Source organism: Lepisosteus oculatus, chromosome 3 (assembly GCF_040954835.1).
Source record: "Lepisosteus oculatus isolate fLepOcu1 chromosome 3, fLepOcu1.hap2, whole genome shotgun sequence".
NCBI classification, from domain to species: domain Eukaryota; kingdom Metazoa; phylum Chordata; class Actinopteri; order Semionotiformes; family Lepisosteidae; genus Lepisosteus; species Lepisosteus oculatus.
Window position 1 is genome coordinate 71,248,142 of NC_090698.1, and position 23,286 is coordinate 71,271,427.

The 23,286-nt window shown below is 37.4% G+C and overlaps 1 protein-coding gene across 3 annotated transcripts in view; it reads right to left on the reverse strand.

Annotated features, from left to right (window-relative positions):
- LOC102697668 (EGF-like repeat and discoidin I-like domain-containing protein 3) overlaps window positions 1-23,286 on the reverse strand; it is a 261,705-nt gene that overhangs the window by 160,365 nt on the left and 78,054 nt on the right. For all 3 annotated transcript variants that reach the window (XM_015360994.2, XM_015360984.2, XM_006626513.3), the window contains one exon: window positions 3,858-3,986. In XM_015360994.2, coding sequence (XP_015216480.1) covers window positions 3,858-3,986 — 129 coding nt within the window. The remainder of the gene's footprint in view (window positions 1-3,857; window positions 3,987-23,286) is intronic.

Here is a 23,286-nt window from a genome sequence, read left to right on the forward strand (position 1 = left end):
AACTCAATCAAACTGCATATTTGCAAATCCTAACATAATGTGGCTGGAAGGCTACCCATTCAAATCCCACAGCCGGCAGAGGAATCCTACTCCGTTGGGCCCCTGAGCAAGGCCCGTCACCCCAGCTGCTCCAGGGGAGCTGTACAACTGATGACCCTGCGCTCTGACCCCAATCTTCTCTCCCTGTCTGTGTGTCTCATGGAGAGCAAGCTGGGGTATGCGAAGAGACAAATTCCTAATGCAAGAAATTGTATAGGGCTAATAAAGTGATGTTATGTTATGTTATAAACATTAAATGTGTTTAAAATTGCATGTTTTTCTATACATTTTTTATCTGTTGAGTTTGCCTTATTTTCATTTTTAGTCTGTTAATCTTACTTTTTACTTTTACTGTGATAGAGTATGTGATTTTTACAGTATGCGTTGTAAAAAACTGTGAGATGACGACTGCAATATTATTATATTTTATTCTGCAAGACTAGAGCTTTCTGTTATCTATCTGATCACAAATGTACCATTCACACTGTGTTAAACTCTAGCCCATGGGGAAAAAAAACACTTTCAGTACAGTTGTAATGTAAAAAGCTCTAAAATAAGGGATTCCCATTATCTAATTTTCTCAAACAGTAAAACTTAGACAAAATTCACTACCACAAATCTGTGCTAATCAGACAATAATATACATGTAAACTGTTTTCTTTATAGTGTAATTATCTTTTTAAGATTATGAAAGCATCTTAAAATATGGGAATTAAACAAATCTTGACTAGCTGTATGGTCCAATACCTCACTGCTTTATTTGGCTTTGCAAGTCTGAACTCAAATGCTTGACTGTCAGTGTGGCAAGGCATGATAATTCCTGTGACAAAACCTCACCTGGACATCTGGTTGACGAAAGAAATAAATGGAAGGAGATATTATTAGTCGGCCCCTGGATTTCAGTACAGTAGCTGTTATTCAATCTGTTTGACAGCAAGATATTTAGAATACTGTTTGGGAAACAATGCATTTATTTTAGGTCCAGTTTGGCAAGGAAAAGTTGGAACACTTTTTACACATCACAAATCAAAGGCATTGATAAGACAAAACAATAAGATGAGTCACCTGACACCTGAAGAAGGCTCCACGGCCGAAACGTTGTGTTCTCTTTCTTCTTTTTTTCAGCATGGAATAAACCTATTACTTGTTCCTTTGCAGCCTACGCATGCTGACGCAGCTACCCACAATAAGATGAGTCTATCCCTACTTCCACCTGTTATATACTGTAAACATATTCAGACTTTTTCCCCCATGTTATTACTTTTAGTAAACTTACAAACACTGTTAATTTGTAATAAAGAAAAGATTACAGAACATGTACTCAAGTTTGTTAAAAGCTGGTAAAATCCATCAGTCTCAACTTTTTTTCTCTTCCGTTAAACTCAGAAGCAATTAAAGCCTGTCTTTGCAGTCACAAAGCATGTTAAGCAGTCATTTTCCAAACAACTATCGTGTCTCTTTTAATTGGTAAATTAAACATTCACTAAATGCTGTTTAATAACTAAAGACATATAACTTTTTTATTTACTTTAAATAACTACAGTAGATGAAATTGCCTACAATTACTATATTCATGCATGATCCAACAAGACGTGCACCTCAGAAATGCTTTTGCACTTAATGTGAAAAAAAAAGCTTTGTGACTCTCTTACTCTGTGGAGACAATCAATTACGTTTTTGCTATAGGCAGAATTTACAGGGCTGACATGAACTTGATTGGTTTACTATGTTTCCCCCAAATAATACACTTCTAATGCACTATACCCTGTCTAAGTAGACAGATTAATTTTGTTGCTGGCACATAACAAGTTTTTGAAACAAAATGCTGAAATAAAATATAATTATGACACTCATAATTATAGTAATATACAGTACAATCAGACACATACTTATTAACTAATTAGCCATGTTAATTGGAAGGCTTATTACCTGAAAAATACAAAATCAAAATCACAGAAAACCAAGATACCTAGTAGAGACCTGAAATCTGTAAAAATGTTCAGATTTCGTTTTAGGTGAAAACATTGAAATGGTGTAAACTGGAAAATTAAAGAAGAACAAAAACCCAGTGTATTGTTTACTACAAACATGTTCTTTTGACCATCAAATCCACCACTGGTTTGGAGACACCACAGCATTCTTTTAAATGGTAAAATGAGTATTAAATATTTTACTGTTAATTATACTTTTATAGCAATATTCTACTAACACTAGTTTTCATATATTTATATATACATACGGTATTGGAAAAGTACATAGGAAAAAGGTCTCACACAATATAAGGGTCACACCTGAAGAAGGCTCCATGGCTGAAACATTGTGTTTTTTTTTCTTCTCTTTTCAGCAGGGAATAAACCTATTAATTGTTCCTTTGCAGCCTACGCATGCTGGCGCAGCTGCCCACCTGAACCACATATGGTATAGCCATCTTACAATCATTCTTGTTGCTTTATATGTTACCTGAACCTGTAGGTTGTTGATTGGCATTTTAGATGTTTACAGGAGAGGATTTAATGTTAGGCACAAAGTCTATCCACAGATCCCCTCTAACTGGTGTAAGTGCATAATAGGATTTTTTTGTAGCTTCTTCTGTCTTATCTCATTACAGCTGCTAATAACCACAGGGATGTAAAACTGATCATCTAACTCTATCATAAAGAGCTAGCATTATAAAGGACAGAGAATACAGAGGTGTAACTGTACTTTAGGAATGGTATCATTTGTTTTCAATGCAACTTGTTTTTCTATTTAAACACATTTGCCAAGAGAAAATAAACACAGCTTGCTTTATAAATATGTGTTGATGCTATACCATTTTGAGGAGCTCCTGCAGACCTGTGAACTGTTTTTCCATTGCTCTGGCAGCAGGAAAGTAGGGAGAGCAGCCAACATACAGTAGCTGTTGTAGCCAAAGTGTAAACTGCATCAATAAAAATGGAGGAAAGGTAGTCAACTTAGCAAAAGGATTCAAAAGGAAACAGTGGGGTCCTGGATTCCAAACAATTTACAGCTGCTGTTAAACCCCAGAGAATATCTGGAGAAAGTACCTTAATTCCTTAGTTTAATAGTTTCAAAATATTGCATTGTGTTTCCAAATGACAACTGTTATACTGTATACTGTTAATGGAAAACCTGATAATTTCACCCATTCGCTTTGATGTTTTTTTATTTCTGTTTTGCCTTGAGCAAAACTGATTTATCACTTTTGCAAAAAAAAGTTAAGTCCATACCAGAAACACACCAGACCAGCTCATTGGACCAGAGCTTATTCTGGCCTCTGTAGCATTAAGCAGATTAGAAAGCACACGGCTTCCTCCTGGATGGGACACCTACAGTATCCCCAGCAATGTTTGTATACTTACAGGAGCAACTGGAGTGAAGTATCTCACTGAAAGTACAACAGCAGTGACTGCAGAGGGGACTTGAACCCACATCCTATCAGATGTCAAAGGCTTACCACCTACTCTATACAACCCCCAATTACTGATGCATTATACAGAACACAGACTACAAAATAATGCAATCAGCAGACACTGAATATTTTAGAAATGTACAAATATCCACAATTTTCAGCTATGTGCAAGAATATGAGATGTATAAAATAAAATAATTCAGACTACATTTTACTTATTTTATTTTGCAATTGGTTGAGTTTTCCAAAGTCACCACTAGTGACAAAGACATACTGTCTCCAAAAACAGGCATGTTTACTTTCAAGAAGTACAGTTTTTCTGTCTCAAGAATATTGTTTTGATTTTTGCATATTAACATGAAAGAAAAAGAAGAACCCCCCCCCCCAAAAAAAAAAAAAATCTTACTGTGTTGGCAGTGGATTCCATTGAAGCCAGCTGGACATTTGCAGACATAACCAATGAAGGTGTCACCTCGGTAAGTCTCGCTTATTTCACACAATCCTCCATTGTGACACGGGTTTGGGTGGCAAGGTCCTGTAATAGAATAAAACAGATACTCACTACATGAAATCATTTAAAACATTTGATGTCCCCAGATTTAAGGTTTAATTGCTTTCTATTTGGGGCACTTTTCTCTCTATACCTGAATATCCAAACCAGTAGACTGACCAGGTGTACTGTGCTTTGAGATGTGCCATTGTTCAGATGAGACACATGTTCTATATATTCTACTACTTTATCGTTACAGATCCTGTTCCTCTGATTGGAAGAGCAGTGTCCTGGCTTCACTCTGGGTTTCCACAGAAGCCTAACTGCACATTTCCCCTTAATTTGATGAGTGAACTACTTTCTCATGTTTCCACCAGATTTGCTGTGTAGTGGGATAGGTGACGCGTAATGTTTGCTATATGTGACGCAGGTGGTGTTGCTGGATGAAGTGGATCCCCTGCTTTATACCGTATTCGTGATGAAAAATACCATTTAGCAACATTCATAATTATAATTTGCATACAATAAAACCCTGAGGAAATAATGCAACAAGAATCTACAAGCTGATGCATCCTTCGAACCCATCTACACGTTTTTTATGATTTTGCCTCATTTAATTATTGTTTGTGTCCAACCCTGCCTGTGTTAAATTTTAAAACATGCAGCCCAAACCAAACTATTGTGCCAACAATTCCAAAGAAAAACTTGATTTGCGTAGATGGCGACTTGGTCATTTGGAGTTTTTTTTCTGCTTCTCCACACGAAGGTGATTTGTGACTTTCATTACATGCTCATAAAACCGGCATGACACATATAATCAGATATTCCAATAAGGACTCCTCTGATGTCATCTTCAGGTTATATCCTCTTTTTAGCTCATAGACTTTTTCAGAAGCCCCTACCAAGATCTCGAAAGCATGACAGATGGACAGTCATTACTGATTACTTTAGGGTTGGACATACTCTGACTGTGGGAAACTAATGAAAGTCATTCCATGGGATTTTGAGGCCTAAGTGGCCTTTCCAGTGAATCCCAATATGATATACAATGAATTCACCAACCTCACATCCACACGGTTCAACTCAACATAAGGTTTTAGTTTAGGAAGTAGATCTTTGAGAGACCTTCCAGTTCAGCAGCACTGGATTTTTCCCCAGATAAGATCACTTTATTAGCCCTATACAATGTCTTGCATTAGGAATTTGTCTCTTTGCATACACCAGCTTGCTCTCCATGAGACACATAGACAGAGAGAGAGAAGCTGGGGGTCAGAGCGCAGGGTCAGCCATTATACAGTGCCCCTGGAGCAGTTGGGGTTAAGGGCCTTGCTCAGGAGCCCAACAGAGTAGAATTGCTCTGCCAGCCACAGGATTTGAACCGGCAGCCTTCCAGCCACAGGCACAGATCCCTAGCCACAGAGCCACCTCTCCGCATGGTCGAGATATGCAGTAACAAGGACTCTATTTATTGAAAGACTGAGTTTACAAAGCATTTCTGCGAAAGGACGATAGATGATTTTGATTATATGACTGCAAACAAGTTTTATTAGGATTGTTCTTAGGATGGGGGTCTATTATTCTATGCAATATCAGACCAGAAGAACTGAACATAGTAAGAGTCAAGCTTCTGGCTGTTGTTAAAAATGTATGATTTAATTTCTCATATTGACATTTAGTGAGACATTTGTGTGGGCAAGAGAATCATTACATAAAAGAAATGGGAAACTTTAGTGAATTTATGTGTGCATTCATTCAGTGTTTCATTCAGAACAGTCATGATCTCTGTCCCATCTTTTACCCTGTGCTTCTAGGATAGGCTAGCTTGACACACCTCTCACTAGAATAAGAATTGTGCTAAAGCATGGACAGGATTAATTAATTATTATGATTAATTACTCTTAGTTTAATATTCTTGCCATTTTTAGTCAGATGGTTACAGGTTATTTTGTGTGTTTCCAGTTAAATTAATACACAGATTTTCACAACAGAAAATGTCATTAAGATGTTTTATGTTCTAGAACCTGTCACCGGTATTGCTATAGTAAACTGATACTGAGGTTCTAAAGGAGCTATAGTGGCTAAAACCCAATAAAGTGTCAGGGGCTCAAGGCTGTGAATGCGTAAGGTGTCACTAGGTATAAAGTGGTGTCACCAAGTGCACTGCTTCATCACTTTGTTTACCATTTCAAATAATCTGATGCAGGACTACACTACTCTGTAAAACTGCCAGGTGGCACAGTGGATCCTTAAAGTACCACAGCTGTGTGTGGTTATCAGACAAATTGTTAATATTAAAGGAAATGTTAATTAGCCCATTAGTGCTTTCCTGCACTAGGTTTATTCCATGCTGAAAAGAGAAAAAAAGAAACACAACATTTTGGCTGTGGAGCTTTGTTTGGGCGTCAACACCCGAAATGTTGTGTTTCTTTTCTTTTCAGCATGAATTAAGAACTGTACTATTAAAAATTAGTACAGTCCATGCTTTGTGTGTTTGATAAGGGAGACAAGTAGACAAATCTGTGTTAAACAGACCGTTTAGAACGAAAAAAAAATTAAATATGTAAAATTAATAAATGTCACTCACAAAATACAAATGTCTTGTAAATATTTGTCTTTGCTCCATCATGTCAGAGCTAGTAGTTAAAATATATAATGAGGAAGGACCTACAGGACTACTGAAGCCTATTAGTGCCACAGAAAAAAAATACTGAATTGCAGATAGAACTGAACCAGGAAACTATAGACCAATCAGTATAGACCAATCATTACTAATGATTACTAATGTAATGTAAAGATCTAGAAATTATAGATAAATTAAATTAATAATTTTAAATCAGTGACATTTTAAGCATCCAACAACATAGATTTAGAAAGAGAATCTCCTGTATAACTTGCTAGAATTCTTCAATCAAGCAACAAGGACAGCAGGTAAAAATAAAATCTAATGACATATTTAGATTTCCAGGCAGCCTCTGATAAAGTCCCTTACAAAAGCCTGATTTTTAGATTGAGAGCCAGAGAATTCTGAAATAAGTACAGTACGCACATGGATAAAGAACAGGATACAGCAAGACATCTTAAAAGCCATCACCTCCAATGTATGTAGTTGTACAGCATGTAGGCCTGTTGTTCATATAAACATTCTATCAATTTACATTTAGATTGTCATATCATTAGAAAACTAGTTAAACACAGTATGTAGCAAAGAAAGAAATAGTGGCAAAGGAATTACTAAAGATCTAGACAAAATCATGGTTCGGGCACACATGTGGAACATGACATTTAACATTGATAAGTGCTGAGTTATCCACACTGTTTATAGGATGACGACATGGCATGGAGCTGCAGGAAATGACACGAAAGTGATTTGGGTGTTTATGATTCATCGTGTCAGCTCAGAATGGCTCTCCTTTGTCGTGTGGAATCTGAATCCAGGAAAGTCATGATGTGTCCAGTTTTGTTCTCAATACCACAGAAAGGATAGTATAGCCTTAGAAAGAGTTCAAAAAGGAAGCCACAAGAAGGATTCTTGTTCTTAGTGGATTACCAGATACAGATGGTTTAAAGGAGAAAAATATTTTCAGTCTAAAAAGGAGATTGAGAGGAGATTTGATTCAAGTATAGAGGATTCTATTGGGTATAAGGTAGGGTTACTTCAGGGGACTTAATTCTGGGGAAGAGATTTATTTCATGCTTACTAGTGAAACAAGGACACAAAAGGAAACTAAACTCAGAGAATTTATTTAGGATGGTGAATAAGAAAAATTTTTGCAAAAGGAATTGTGAGAAGGCTAAAACTCTAAACAATTTTAAGAAATGGCTGGAAATTTTAGTTTCAATACTAAACTAGCAAGAAAAGATAGGTCTCCTTTCGGTTGCCAGCTTTCCTATTATTTGAGCTCATCTCATGTTTGCTTTTCTTTCAAAAAGTTGTCCTTGGCTTTCTTTCTTTGAAATGATAAAACAACACAGTGAAGTGCTTCCATCAAAAGCAACTTCTAAAAGATTGTCTGCATAGAACGCTTTCTTTCACAGTCTGATGAAAATGACAACATACCATTGTCAACTAGAGATGGGCAATCAGCTGTATCCTGCAACTGACACACTCTTCATGAAAATCAGTAACGACTTACAGTAAAATTGACATTAACAGACTCTAATTGCCTCACTCCAGTGCATTAAAGACCCAGATTCAAAGCAGATATAAAGGAAAACGTCCCCATCATTAAATAATAAAATATACCACTCTTTAAATACTTCCTATGTAAGAATGAGAATTATCATGATTATTTATTATATCATCTCTCTATCCCAAATTATCATCCTCTTCAACATTTGCAACATGAAAAGAAAATTGATTTACTGTAATGTCTATCTCTGTGTTGGACATGACCTTGCTACAGTAAGTCCTAACAACACGATTCCATTCATCCTACACATTCTCTTTGGTGTTACAAATCTTCTAAAGTCCATCCAGCATGCCATCAGCATTGCATGAAACTGAAATACTAAATCCAGCTATTTAATCAAAAGAATTTATCTTTTAAATTATAAACTCACAAGGAAACACAAAATAAAATAAAACAGCTGCTGTAGTATAACTTTTTCTACTGTAAAAATGTTACTTGTGGGAAATCACTTTCCTAGTCACTTGCTTAATAATTTGTTCAAGTGAACATGAACACTTTTTGTAGTTCCATAGTTTTAATCACTGTATATGTGACTGCATTGCAACACTTTCTGTAATTTTTCTTTTACAAAGCTAATGTGCATTAACACTAGCCATGATAGAATGGTTTAGCAAAGAAAATGCACACACAAACAATATACTGTATGGTACTATTTACAACAGTATCTACCTGTTTCAGTAGCTTTTTCACTTTTACAATTCATGTTGGCCTCAGTCGGTAATTAAAGAGATGAGCCACTAATTAAAATATGTATAATAGCATTATATGGCTCTATTAATGCAAACATCTATGCTCAGGCAGGTACACTCTCAAACATTAAATCTTGAATCGTACTTAGATGAAAATTACTTACTAATGGCTATAATGAAGAAAGAAGTTGAATACGATGGTCACGAAAAATAATGTATGCTCAGCTTGAATATGCACAATATCCTTTGAAATATAGCTTAAAGCCTTTACATACTGAAGAAAGCAAGTTTTTTGCTTGTTTTTTCCATATTATCCACAGTATTGGCAGACCTTCCATAAGGTCTTATAAATATACATTTACTTAAGAGAGCTCTCTATTAGTTATCCATTTCCCCATTCAATTCATTTGAAAAACTAAAACAGAAAACCTAAAAAGGTTTTACATTTTTGCCACTTATGAGACCCTTAAAACTACAGACACAGACTGCAAGCACCAGCTTAATGATGCAGCATCTTTCCATTTGAATAAAAAAGGATTGTTAATTCAGTTCATAGAAGCCACACATCAGCTTCAGTTCATCACTTTCAATTCTAGTAGCATATAAAATGCAGCAAAACACATTGTTGCTTTAAAAAATCATTAAGCTTCCTTTCAGTTCATGAAGAAAACTTTCACATACTGTTTAAAAAGGAGGACATGGAAAGGTAGAGGTAGGCGTACATAAAACCTTGCTATTAATGTACACACTATGCTAATTATATTAAAATTGCTTTGGTTTCCACATTACAAAAAAATAACCTTCCTGATCTTGAAAGACTTTAAAATGAGTGACCACAGAAATTGCCTATCAAGGGCGCATTTAGCTCTGAAAATAAGAGGCACAAAAATATTAAAGGAGCAGCTGGAAGGGATCAATAAAATGGAAGGAAGATCAATAAAATGGCCTCCTCTTGTTTATAAGCATACAAGCTTTGGTATTATATACAGCTTGACATTTCACCTCTTCACTCTTCACTTCTTTATTGCAACATGTTACATTTTAACTATTGTGTTTGTTTCACTCTTTGTACAGTATATCCTTATAAAAGATGAGGAAAATTGCAGTATCATTGGCAGATCTTTAGCAAATGTTGTTCTTCAGTGAACTGCATACTGTAATGATATACATAATTACAAACTGATATGGGTGTTTTATTTGTGATAGTGAGGGTTGTTAAGGGTTCCCTTGCATTTAGAATAGATCTTCACCTGTATTTGCCATGCATCTGAAGAAATGACTCACTATTATGGCACTCTCAACTGGCATCCCACTGAAGCTCAGCAGGTGTGACCCTGGTCAGTACCTGGATGGGAGACTCCTGGGAAAACTAAGGTTGCTGCTGGAAGAGGTGCTAGTGGGGCCAACAGGGGGCACTCACCCTGCAGTCCATGTGGGTCCTAATGCCCCAGTATAGTGACGGGGACACTATACTGTAAACAGGCGCTGTCCTTCGGATGAGACCTAAAACCAAGGTTCTGACTCTCTGTGGTCATTAAAAATCCCAGGGTGTTTCTCAAAAAGTGTAGGGGTGTAACCCCGGCGTCCTGGCAAAATTTCCCATTGGCCCTTACCCTTGTCCAGAAAAGCACTATATAAGTGTAAACAGTTATTGTTATTTTATACTGTATGTTTCCATAGTGTCAGCAAGACTTTGTGCTTTCAAACTAAGTGGCTCAATTTGATCCTCAATCTATAGAACTAATCCTCACTCATCACTATCCCGGGGTTAGAAATTCAAAACAGGTTTTACAGAGAACTCAAGATCCTTAATGACTAAATAATCTGAAACAGTGGCAATTAAAATCATTTTAGAGGATGGGTGATTTCATACATTATTCATTGCAGGTAATTAGAATCACAGTGAAAATGAAAACTAAAAGGACCATATACTGTAGCTCTCTAGGACCTGGATTAAGATGTATCCCTCCAAAGTCTGAATTTGGTGCTGTACAGTTGCCTGCTGATAGTGGGTAATGTCAGGATAAGTTCACTCCAAAAGGCATGGGCAGAAAATCAAAACAGCCTTGCAGAGAGGCAATTATAGGGACACTTACTCTAGCCATACAAATGTGCACTCCGTTCTGGAGTTACAAGTATAATAAGAAAGATTGCCATGATTACTGGACAATTTAGTGGCCACTTTCACAGTCAACACGAGGTTGGAGAACAAACTGTTTCTCTACAAGAGGCCTTGCAATTCTTCGATCACCTGAAAGAGGTGGACAAATAATTTAACAAGATGTCCTCTTCGGCTTGTTCAACAGATGATACAAAACTACTTTCATTATGCAGACTAGACAAAAAAGGCTTCCACATTGGTTGCCTCTTTGTATAGTAGCTTACATCTGTTTTGAGGCAGGTCATTTAGATGCAACTGAATCAATCAATAAAATCTTAGTACAGGTAGCGAAACAAAAAATGAAACACCTGGGTAAATTAGATACACCAAGTAAACTGAAAGCTCACGTGCTATTTAAACCAATAACATCCCAGCATGCTTAAGGCCATGCATTAAAATGCTTGTCAGGGCAGGTTGCCAATAATTATGGCCTATAGAACTGCAAGAGGGAAAGTCTCATTGACTTTGAAGTAAGGGTGATTGTTGGGGTGCATTTGGCAAGAGCTTCACTAAAGCAACATTGTCTATTTTCATGTTGACATTAAATATGTGAACGATTGCAGATCACATAGTCACAATTCAGTTTATCTCCTCACCCCCAAAGTGTCTAGTAAACATTACTGAGGTAATATGAGCCCAGAATCAAGATTTCATCACACAACAGCATTACTGTACTTAAAAAGAAATAATCAATAGCAACTACACCTTATTGATGACACCACTCATTGGAATCTGACCCAGATTAAACCAACAAGAAACATGGAAACAAACTATACAAATATCTCTCTTTTCACTTGAAAAGACAGAAACAAAAAGAATATGAAGTCTTTCTTTTTTGTCTGAGTAATGTTGATTCTATTAGAACTAGTGAGAATGCCTCTACCACAATGAGGTTTTGAATCAGATGATTATCAGTATTTACAGCTGTAATGAAATGCAAAGAGCAGACTGGATATAGAAAAGAAAACACCACTACAAGCATGACAGTGTGATTGAGGAAATGCTTGGTAATTGATCCCAAGGACTGGCAGGCCCATTGCTCTACCCACCAAATCAAACAAGCAATTTGGAAACTATCAGTGAATCATCTCCTTGAAAACAATTATGTTGAGTACACTTCAATTAGTACGGCAATTGTATGGCAGGTTTGGTGTATGTACACTCCACATCATGAACAAAATAGACAAATTCTTAGATAAAATGAAAAGTATATTTAGACACAAGTAAGATAAATAAATCAAGAAACAAAAGAGAAAAATTCTGAAGAAAGCACTCATTAACCTGTTCTAGGAATGTCAGATAAACTGAATGCATCAAGAGACAGGAATTGAACAAAGTTCAATGTCACCCTGAAAGACTTTCAGGAATCACAAAAAGGCAAAACCGCTGTAAAATGTAACCAAAATGTCATTGGTTTCCTACCTACTCTTAAGCCATCCTTACACGTTACTTCCCTTAAATATGAATTATCACTGATAAGGCTGAAGGGATCAAATGAGATTACTGCTTACCACTTGCATTTACTGAATGGGCATTCCAGAGGACACTAAAGCCTACCATGACATGGATGTTTTTATGTTATACGTAGAACCAATATGTATTTCTCCTCTGGATATTAAAATATAACAGAGATAAAAGACAAAAAAAAATTGAAAACCTAAGTAATTGTCTCTTTTAGGTCTCTTATACAAACATTCAGCATCAATTTAAATATAATGTGATATAGCACTCAATGATGGGTGTCTATAAGACATGGCAGTATTTTTTTTTCATTCAGAAAATAAGGTTGCTTTTAGATTAGTTCTGAATTGCAAAGATTGGTGTCTGTCTAGGTTTCCTTGAAATGAGCTAGAAATCACTGTGGTGCCTGAAGGCCTCTGGACTACTCATATTATCTAGGACAGCATGGATTGAATTAGACTGTAATCAGGCCCTCATCCCCAGGAGCTTCTGGGAGGGTCTGATGGAACAGAATGTGTTTTATATCTTTGTGTTATTAATGCTGTTATTATTAGTTTATGTTTTAATTGCTACTGTTTGTTCTCTTCATGCCTGTGACACCACCATGAGTGTGACAATGAGTTTGCCTGTCAGGCCCCTAGTTGTGTTTCCTGCAGTGCTGTGCTCTGCACTAAATGGGGTACCATGTTTCCTTGTAGACTTAGTGACCCATTACTTCTCTCTATCCAAACATTACAAGGAATCCACAGTATTTTTACATAAAGTACTACAGCCTTGTCAGAGGCGAGCTAGATAACATGAAAAACACTGTACTGTATTCGCAGACCTGTTTCACCCATTGCCAGCACAGAGAAGAGCTGCTTCCGCAATAAATACTAAGGGATTAGAGAGAAATAATTCTCCCAATCCAATCCTCATATTTCCGTGTCTGCCAGAATCACAACAGCAGTCCTACTGGGGAACAGAGTGCTCATCTGGATCACCCTGCACAGCGGGCAGAAAAAAAACTTCTCAAGTGTAACAGTTCTCCCTGATAGACAGCAGCCAGCGACTATGATAACACCAGTCCGTGCCTTCAAACTCACAACCATAGCAGATACCTGGCTCGGCCACCTCCAGTCTGGAAGACGGGATGGGACTCAAACTGAATCCATTCTTTTATGGGATATTTGAGCTGGAATTCAAATAAGATCCAGTTTCAAATCTTTTTACAGGCTATTGCATTGGAGAAATCCCACTAGTTAAAGAATTCACTGTAGCGTTTGAGGGACTCTAACTGCAGCAATTGCAGACACCATGCTGGAGGCAACAGAAAGATGCTTCTGTAACTGTGAACCACTCTGAAAGAAAGGGGAGAGACTGGGCAGTATCTTTTTTAATTTGCTTTTAAATTAAAAAAGATACTTTTTTAATTTAAAAAGAGAGGAATGTCAGTAATAATAATTACTGACATTCCTCTCCTGTTAAAAATGACTTCCCAGGGACAAGCAGCATGACAGTGAATACAATGGCCACTATCATCTTTGTCCATAACATGACAATAGGGGATCCTGCCTTATGCTATTTGCTAGGCACAGTAGGAAGCTGACAATTGCTACATGCCAGAGGCCAAGGATTACTTCACAAAGTGGCTCAAAGCATATGTGCTGCTTGACCAGAGCACCACCACTGTTGTAGGTGTGATCCTGGAGGGCTTATTCACCAGACTGGGAGCACCAGAAGATTGGCGTAGGGATCAGAAGAGAAACTTTGTGTCAGATACATTTAGCAAAGTGTTCCTGTGCCTGGGGACACACCAGTACTTAGAATCCCTACAGATACAATGTACTGAATCTTACCACCCTGACAACCATCCATAAGAAAGGTCTGAGACAAACATTTAACCCTGGTACTATAGTCCTGCAAGACCATCATTCAGGAATTTGTAGGATCCATGCCTGCAGTTATTATGATGGTGAGAGATGTGTAGCCATATGCACTTTATGGTCAGTAGGCACAAAGACAAGGCTTCTTCCTAGTGTAGCACAAGGTACTTCACAAGGAATAAAGGTGTGCATGTGCCCTTGCATTTGTCCAATAAAGTGAGTCCCAAGCAGATGATAAAACATAATCTGCATCACACCAAGCATTACCTAACCACTGGGAAGTTGGTGTCTACAGTCCATGTCCTTGGATCAATTATGAATTGTACTTGGGCAGCTAGAGGTTGTACTGTACTGTATATCGAGTGTTCCATGGGGGAAGAGTGGTACTCCATTGTCACCAGTTGCCCTCTACTGGAAGTACAGGGTTGTGGGATCTCAGGGGCCAGTACTACCACTGACCTCGATCATTGCTTCTAATGGAGCCTCAGTGGCCATGAAGCCACCAACACAGCATGCAGGTCTAGATTTGAGAGTGCTCAAAATTGATTAAACACAGGCAGACAGTCCATATACAATCCTACTGATTCCTCTGGCAATATAATGGGAACATGAGCTTATGTGTTGCCAATTGCCTCTACCAAGGTTAAAATACATGGAAGCATGAAGAAATAAAAGCAAATTAAAAAAGAATATATGCATCCTATGATCAGGGTATAACCATAGAAGATCTACAGAGATTTAAAACAATATATACAATTTTGATCACGACATAATAGGAAAGATATTACTGCAGTGCAGAGAAGATCAAAAAGATACACTGCTAAGCTCAAAGGAATGTACAACACTGACAGGCTAAAAGAACTGAATATTTTTCAGTCTTGAACAGAGAAGACTATGGGGGAACCTGATTCAACTATTCACAAGTCTCAAAGGCAGTGATAAGAGTCAACCTAATGGATTAATAGATTTCTTCAGAATCAGCATTGAAATATGACACAGAGGTCACAAGTGAAATTTACAGGAATGGTGCATTTAAAACTGGGGGACAATTTTACACAAAGAGTTTTGAGAGCTCAGACAACAGTCCTGCCGCTGAAGCTTATATTCTGAGAGGCAGAGACATGGAAGGTGACATGAGTATCAGTGGGGGGAAAGAGGGGAGGATTCAACCATCACAGCATTAATATGACATTAAACAACATGGGAGGAGACGAGAGATGAGAGAGAACCCAGCGAGAAGGTGAGAGACACAACCATAGGAGATCAAGGACCTAGTGTGAGATGTCAGTGGTGAGAAAGAAAAGAGCAAAGAGCAAGCCTCAAGTGGAGGCCTGAGATGAATAAGATAGGTGGAGAATCAAGTGTGAAATTACTAGGTCAGTGATTCTTGAGAGTGCAGTGCCTTACAATGTCAAAGTCAGATGAGAGAACAAAAAGGATTCATACCACTAGATTTAATAAAAATTGAACAAGTATCTACCACTAAAATTTACATAAAAAGGGAATACCTGAGGTGAAAATAGTGTCACAGAAAAGACTTACAATAACTACTTAATGTAAACTTTTTTTTTCACATGAATCCACCCTCTCAATATTCATACGGCATTGATTCCCATTAGTACACTGTAATTCAAACGGTTCTTTCATCTCATTTCTCCAGCTGAATGCAGAGCACCTGGAACTGCAGAAATCTCTCACCTGATCTGAAAGATAGAGTTTATTTAACTAAAGTTCGGGAGGGCTGACAACAACCACGCTCAATCATCCCCAGCTGTCAGCGATTAGCAATCACTCCCTTCGTCCTTTCTCCACCGAATGCTATAAATACCAAATGCGACATCTCCCTCTCCCTCGTGTGCGACTTTTGCATCCCAACTCCACCTCTGCAGCTGCCCCTTGGTTACCTTGCGGGGGGTCCTGGCCTCCTCGTCCTATGGCCAGGAGGTCGGCCCTCAGCCAAGTGGGTTAAGCCAAATATTCACTCCCAATAGTTCACCACGCTTTGATTTTGGGGCGTTGTCATTCCTTGCGAAAAATGTTTTTGCAGAGATATGTATTTGAATGTTAAATTATACTATTCTGAGCACACTTTATTCATTGTATGTTTCTCAAATTTGTTTCTTATTCCCTTATTTTGTAGTTATTCCCTTCATTTGATTTTCAGGGCCATCATCCATCCATAACCATTTAGCCCTCAGAAAGCTGCTCATTCCTTAGGAGTCATGGGAACATGGAACCTATCCCAGATACACTGTACATTGCACAAGGTGGAAATACACCCAATGTGGGACACAGTCATCAAAGGCACGCAATAGGTAAATTTATTACAAGTAAAAGATCATATTTACTGCTCGATCATGCCTGTTCCAGTTCAAGAAGAAGTGTACAGTAAATTTCAGTGTTGTTCACAGGAAATCCTGAAAGATGGAGTTCATAAACATGCAAATGATGGGATGCAATAACTTCTAATCCTTCCTCTGAGTTTTTATTTTTTAAAAGAAATGGGAGGAAACATAGAAATCTGTATTTTATATTAGCCTTAATGTAATTCCATGCTTAATTCAATCCCAAGGTAAGTCTTTCCCTACAGTGCTTAATTGTACCAGGATAATGCTATTATTCTTTCTATGCAAAATTCACTGATTCTTCACACTTCAAATAAACGTCAACATGACAGCTAAATAAAAAAATAAGCATTGATGTTATTTCCTATTTCTGTTCCCCCAAGCTCTCTAGAGAGTATGTTTACACTTTTTCGCCTTTGAACTTGCAAGGTTTAAAATTCATTTCAGGAAACAGAAAGGAAAAGCAATGAGCATTGCAAAACCTCCAGTGCACATTTGCCTCTGTTAGAAATTCTTTGCCTTCAGTGATAATGATCACCCTTTAGTGATAACAATAACGTGTATACAGATATGTAAATATTTAATCTAGCTTAATTTGTCTTTTAGTGTCCATCCTTTTGAACAGAAAATACACTTTAAATACTAAAATTATACCTAGTGATCTGTAACACCACTAATGTCAAGTAAAATATTTAATCAATAAATTGAAAAAGAAATATGTTCTATGATAATTCCAGTAAATTATTCTTCACAGGGTTGATAACAAATCTGCCTTTCTTACAGGGTTCAAACTCTCTCCAGGTGTCAACAAGTAAAATATCTGGCAACATATTTTGATAAGACCAAAAATGTATGCCTTACTGTACATATTTTTTTTTTTTTTAGTCAATGTGCTTGTCTGTTGTTATAGTTGGGGATCCGGAAATCAATAATTGCTGAAGTGTTTCAGGGGCCTAATCTACTAACCTGTTGTAACTACCCAAAGAAAGATCAATGCAATGTAAAAGTTTAAGTGAATATGTCATTTCACAACTGTTACCCACGACATTAAGACTACATACCAATTTCATTCTAAAATTACTATCTGATTACTTTGGGGAGGGAAAAACGATTTTGCACCGAACAGTGCAAGGTTTTCTCCTTAAGTCATTATATTAATGTAATGCATTAAAAAGTTCACATTCATTTACAGAAACAGCTCAGAATAATATTCTGCCATAGGATATACTATATCGTACTGTAACTATCAATACATGTATTCCTCCCGTAAGAAACCTATCTGGTTTAACTCCTTACATGTCCACATTTTGTATAGTCACATGTAAAGTATTTGTGGGATACCATTGTGTAGTAACTTCAGAGTCACTTCACTGTATGTTTATGGAATTCATTTCTCCAAACTGTTAACTCAGGTGAGAGCTTAAAAAGCTAATGGCTCATTCTGATTGTATTAAAATGCCTACTGGTAAAATAAAACTAACAATATTATATGCTGGTTATGTACAGTATCAATTTAATCAATTATTATTTCCAATACACAGCTGGAATGAGCACATCATACTCATGTAATGCAACAAGCTTTTTAAACTGTGGCTTTCACTTCAGACCACAAAATGTGAAAATACCACAAATTCTAAGAATAGGAAACAGCTCAAATATAACCATAGCTAATATGTCTAAATACTGTTTAGTTATAATCAGCATACAATATCCACAGGTGGCTCTTTCAATATCATTAATTTCCATCCTCAGTCTCATTTACAGCATTGCCTATCAAAAACAGCTGTCTCTTAAACTTCTACTTTAAACTGGCCATGTAACATTCAGCTTGTTTTAAATCAAGTTGGCTAAGGCAAATCACTGCCATTACTAAAATGTCTTTTATGTAAAACATCATCTGAAGACACAGAATTCGGAAAAAAATAAATAACATCCAGTAAGGTTTCATAGTGTTTTCCCCAATTTAATCTCTACAGGTGTCATCAATTATTTGAGCCTTAAAAACAGCTTGCCAGCCCTCACCTGACAAAAAAACCTCCAGTCCACAAGTACTTTCTCATGCTAGGCAGTTAAGGAAATTATTTGTGCAGCACTTTCAGAAAGACTCCCACACACTTCTAAATGTATGCATAATGACATATTATATATTGCTGGTGTACAAATAAGAGCTACTTTCCTTTATTTCTTTGATCTTGTGTTTTAATTTGTTTTAGCAACAGCATTTCCTGGTTATTTTAAAACATGATTCAGAAAAAGACCATTAGAATTTCCTTCTTTAAAACTCTGCATGCAAGAGTGCCTTGCATTCTTTGCTGAAATGAAAAATAACTCTTACCCGGTGACCTCTTCTCCGAATTTCAGCGAGATAAAAGGGCAGGGCATTTGACTCAGATGTTAAAATATTAAGGCGGTTTTTGGCACTTCAAATATGTCAGTTTCAATTATCCTGTTGTTCTCAAAGGAATACAACACAAAGAAAAGCTTGACTCAGAGCTGTTTAGTGTCTTTTTCAAATATCTACTCACTGTGAGAAGCAAAGAAGACAGAGCACTATCTGAATTCAGTAAGACATAATTGGCTATACACACACAAATGTTTTTAAGGGATAAGTTTATACAGGATTCTCCTTCAAAATCTTATCAGTTGTCTACTTCCCCAAATGAATTAACAGCCAAATGTAAAGAGCTCTGTTATGGTGCATTCAGACTGTAAAATGGAACCTAGACCAGAAATCGCCTACAGTACAGGTTTTTATGAAAGGCTATATAGCAAGATTGTTGATATAAGGTGACATGCCAAGAGCAAATTAATAAATGATACAGAGAAGCAAGGAATTATTCTGTCATTTTTTTTTAATCCTTTGCAAATAAACTGTTATATATGCATGCAAGATCCAATATTGTGTTGTAAAACTGGGACAGTAAAACAAACATTTATAATGCACACATCGATAAAGTTACCCGTTTATCTTCTCTGCCTACAATAAAAATTAGGAATTTCACTACTCATTAATTCAACTAAGTCTTCACTAATTGTTGTATAAAATGGTTTTATTAATGAATGGTATTTATTTATAATTTATTTAATTTTAAAACAAAGTATATATCATAGTACAGTAATAAAATATGTACAGTGTGCTTCACTTTAATGAAAATGGCATGTGATCTAAAACAGCAATGCCTTTGTGTGTTTGCATTAGCATGCTTTTACGATAATGCATTAATATAATCGTTAGACATAGCCAGTCTTATGTTAAAGTGCATCAAATAGCTCTAATGCTTGAGAAGGTTTAATGTAGTATTTATAGTCACTTCAAAGATAAGTGATAAGAAGCAATATACATTATGCTGCTACAATAATACAGATCCAAAGAACTTTTTTCACTGCTGTTTTGCCATGTGCGAAATTCATGAAAGCTCTGAAGTAAACACACTAGCAGAAACAGCCTGAAATCTTGCTTTGAAACTCTTCTATGAGAGTTTGAATAATGTATATACAGTATTTATTGGAAGGTGACTGGAAAAAATGTGAACATCAAACAAAAGCAAGGTAAACAAATACAGGTGCTCAGGTAGATTCCTCAAAGCAAATTCAACAGCTTGAGATTTGAATCTGTGTTACAGAACATACTGTACTGTAGACCATGGGTCTCAAACATGCGGCCTGCAACAACTCACTTAGACTAAATTTAGTTACTAAATGTACAGTAAATAGCAGTTAATTGTTTACTCCTGTTTTGTCCCTTGCCTTGTAACCACCCCAAACCTGTGTGTGCGTTCTATTCACAGCCCTTGTGTACAGTTTGTTAACCTGACTCAAGTTGGTGTGTTTCTTTGTTGTCTGATTACTGACTGACAGAGCACTGTTAATAAAGAAACTGTTGGTGCAGTCAAGAACGCTGTCTTGATTATTTCTGTATGAACCCCACGTATGCTACAATACATTTTTTTCTTTTAAAGACTTTTTTCAATAATAGCCTTGGAATTATAATTGTTTCTTATTTTTTTATGCCGCTGTCATTTTTGTTTCCGGTGATGTCACCATTTGTTACGTAAATAACAGTTCTAGTAAGTATGAATGCGACCCCCATATTCACTTGAGTTTGAGACCCCTGACATAGACCTACAGGATATAGTGATACCAGCTCACTGTTATGAGATGAAGTGCGGTTATAAGCACGTTTTGATTACATTGAATTTCAATATTTTGGAAACTAAACCACCTCCTATCCTAAAAGTGAACCATATTAAACAACGACCCTCAATGGTTTCACCAAAGAAAAAAAAAACAAATACAATTATGTTGGAGCTTTCTGATGTTTTTATGGAGTTTATAACAAAAGTTCAGGAGGGATGACAACCAAGCTAAATTGGACTCAGCTGTCAGTAATTAGCAATCACTTCTGACAATCCTCTCCCAAATGCTATAAATACCTTCGAGATCCCTATCTCTCTCTCTTGCACATGTCTTGCATCCCATCTCCACCCCATCTTTCCCTCTGCAGCTGCCCCTCAGTCACCCTGCAGGGGGGTCCTGGTCTCCTTGTCCTCTGACCGGAAGGCCAGCCCTCAGCCAAGCGGGTTAAGCCACAGTTTCGCTCCATGATGCTTTATTCTTGAGTGTTTGGCATTCCTCGTGAAGTAGGGATTGGTTTGTTTCCAAGAGAATGTTGACCTGACAGCAGCCTCTGTGGTGTATCCACTATGGTATGGAACTGGCGCAGTGCACCGGTCATGGTGGAAAAGCTGCACACAGGACATCTGACAGTCTTGTGCCAGATGGTGCACAAGTTACTTTAGCGTGATGGTTAATCAGGGTATTGATAAATCAAGCCCACAAAAGAATCATTCCAGCTAACCTCTTTTAACGTGTTGATGTGAGTGCGATGTATCGGTGTCCCGTTTAGTGTGTATCCCACCTTGCACCTGTTGCGTGCTGAAAGGCACTAGCATCCCCGCAGTCTTGTATTGGATAAAGTGGTTAGAAAATGGATGGATTTAAGTCTATACAGATAATGAAACACATTATACATGTGATTTTTGTTGGAATCTTTTATTTTCTCTTTCTACAATTTAAACATTTTAATAATTCCATTTGCAATACCATTTGATTCCTTGATCCTGTCATAGGAGACTGTAAAATATTCTCTCAGTTTAGCTATTAGCAAAATATTTTTTGCTAACCGCCAGGTGAAGGCTTGAGGTGAGAAGCAGCTGCTCCTCTGCTTTCTCAGTTATTCAATTGCCTATTCTGTATTTAAACCTCAAGCTCTCAAGTGCTTACTGTTTATCTAAAGTCTTTGGTTTATCTCTCACTAGACTACTATGGCTTACCTACCAAACTTTCTTCCGTTTCCCCAAAGATGAGAAAGATATTTCCTCCTGCTTTTTTCCAGCTGATGTGCTCCAAGCAAGCCCTTTAATTAATTTCTTTTATTCCTTCACTGCCTCCTGCCAACAACACCTCTTTCCCAGCTTCTCCTACACAGCCCGTGCCAGGCTTATGCCATCTCAAGCGGCACCTCACTTTCCAGGATATGCCAGCTTGACTTCATTACAAAAAGACGTGCCTCTTACCAATTCCTGAAATCTCCTTTTTGAAATCTATTCCCACTCTTACTCAAAGCGATCGCTCTGGCCTCTTATTTTCTACTCTGTGACTCCCTTTAGCAGACCCAGTCCTGTCCCCTTCCCTCCATTCATCAGCTACCAGCTCCTCAACCTCCTCAACCTCAACCTATTTATTCTATACCTTCAGCAAAGCAGGTGTTCCCTCTACCCCTCTTGTCTCAGAGCTGCCGGACTTCCCTTCTAGGCTTCTCAACAATTACTCAGATTCTCAAGCTACTCATTCGCTCTCAATGACCTCATTCCCCACTGGGATAAACTGGAAAGTCCTTCCCCCACCTCTATCTCCACATCTGTCCCACCCCTTGACCCTCAGCACTGCAGTAGTTTCACGTTCACACCAAGCCCCACCATTCACCACCACCCCCTTGCTCCTCCTTTGCACCACCACATTATTGAAGGTAAAGAGGTAAATCTCGCCCCTTCCCCCAGCTACTTCAGAAATTGTTGACCACAACGTAGTGGACTTCAGTGACCTTGCTTTCACTCTCAAAATTAAGACTTCTATTCTCTGCCTTTTCTGTTTACAGAGGTGTGTTTTGTTCTGTCTGTCCTCACAGGCATTGGGAATTGGATCATTTCATCTACTACATAGCAGACCTCTCAATTTGTTATAGTGTTTCTATTCTCGACAGATATCACAAAGCTTCCTCAGCCAAAGCAGCTACTGTTCTTGCTGTGGACAATTATACAGGGGACTGATCTTCTCTTGATACTGACCTCTTCCTCCGTATATTTAGCACTCACAGTGCTCATATCTGTAACATCTTCTTGTGTACTGTACCTTCTGGTTTTGTTTTGTATCTTCTGTACTGTGTGCAATTCTACATACTCCATTTTTTACTGCAGTTCTCACTGACTGTACTTACTGTATTGTATTGTTGTATTATTGTATCATTTAGTTACACTGTGCTGTGTTGACTGTGACTGGCTGCTGTTGCACTGCAATTTCCCTCACGGGATTAATAACAGCATGTATCTATCTATTTCAGTTAACAACAAGTAAT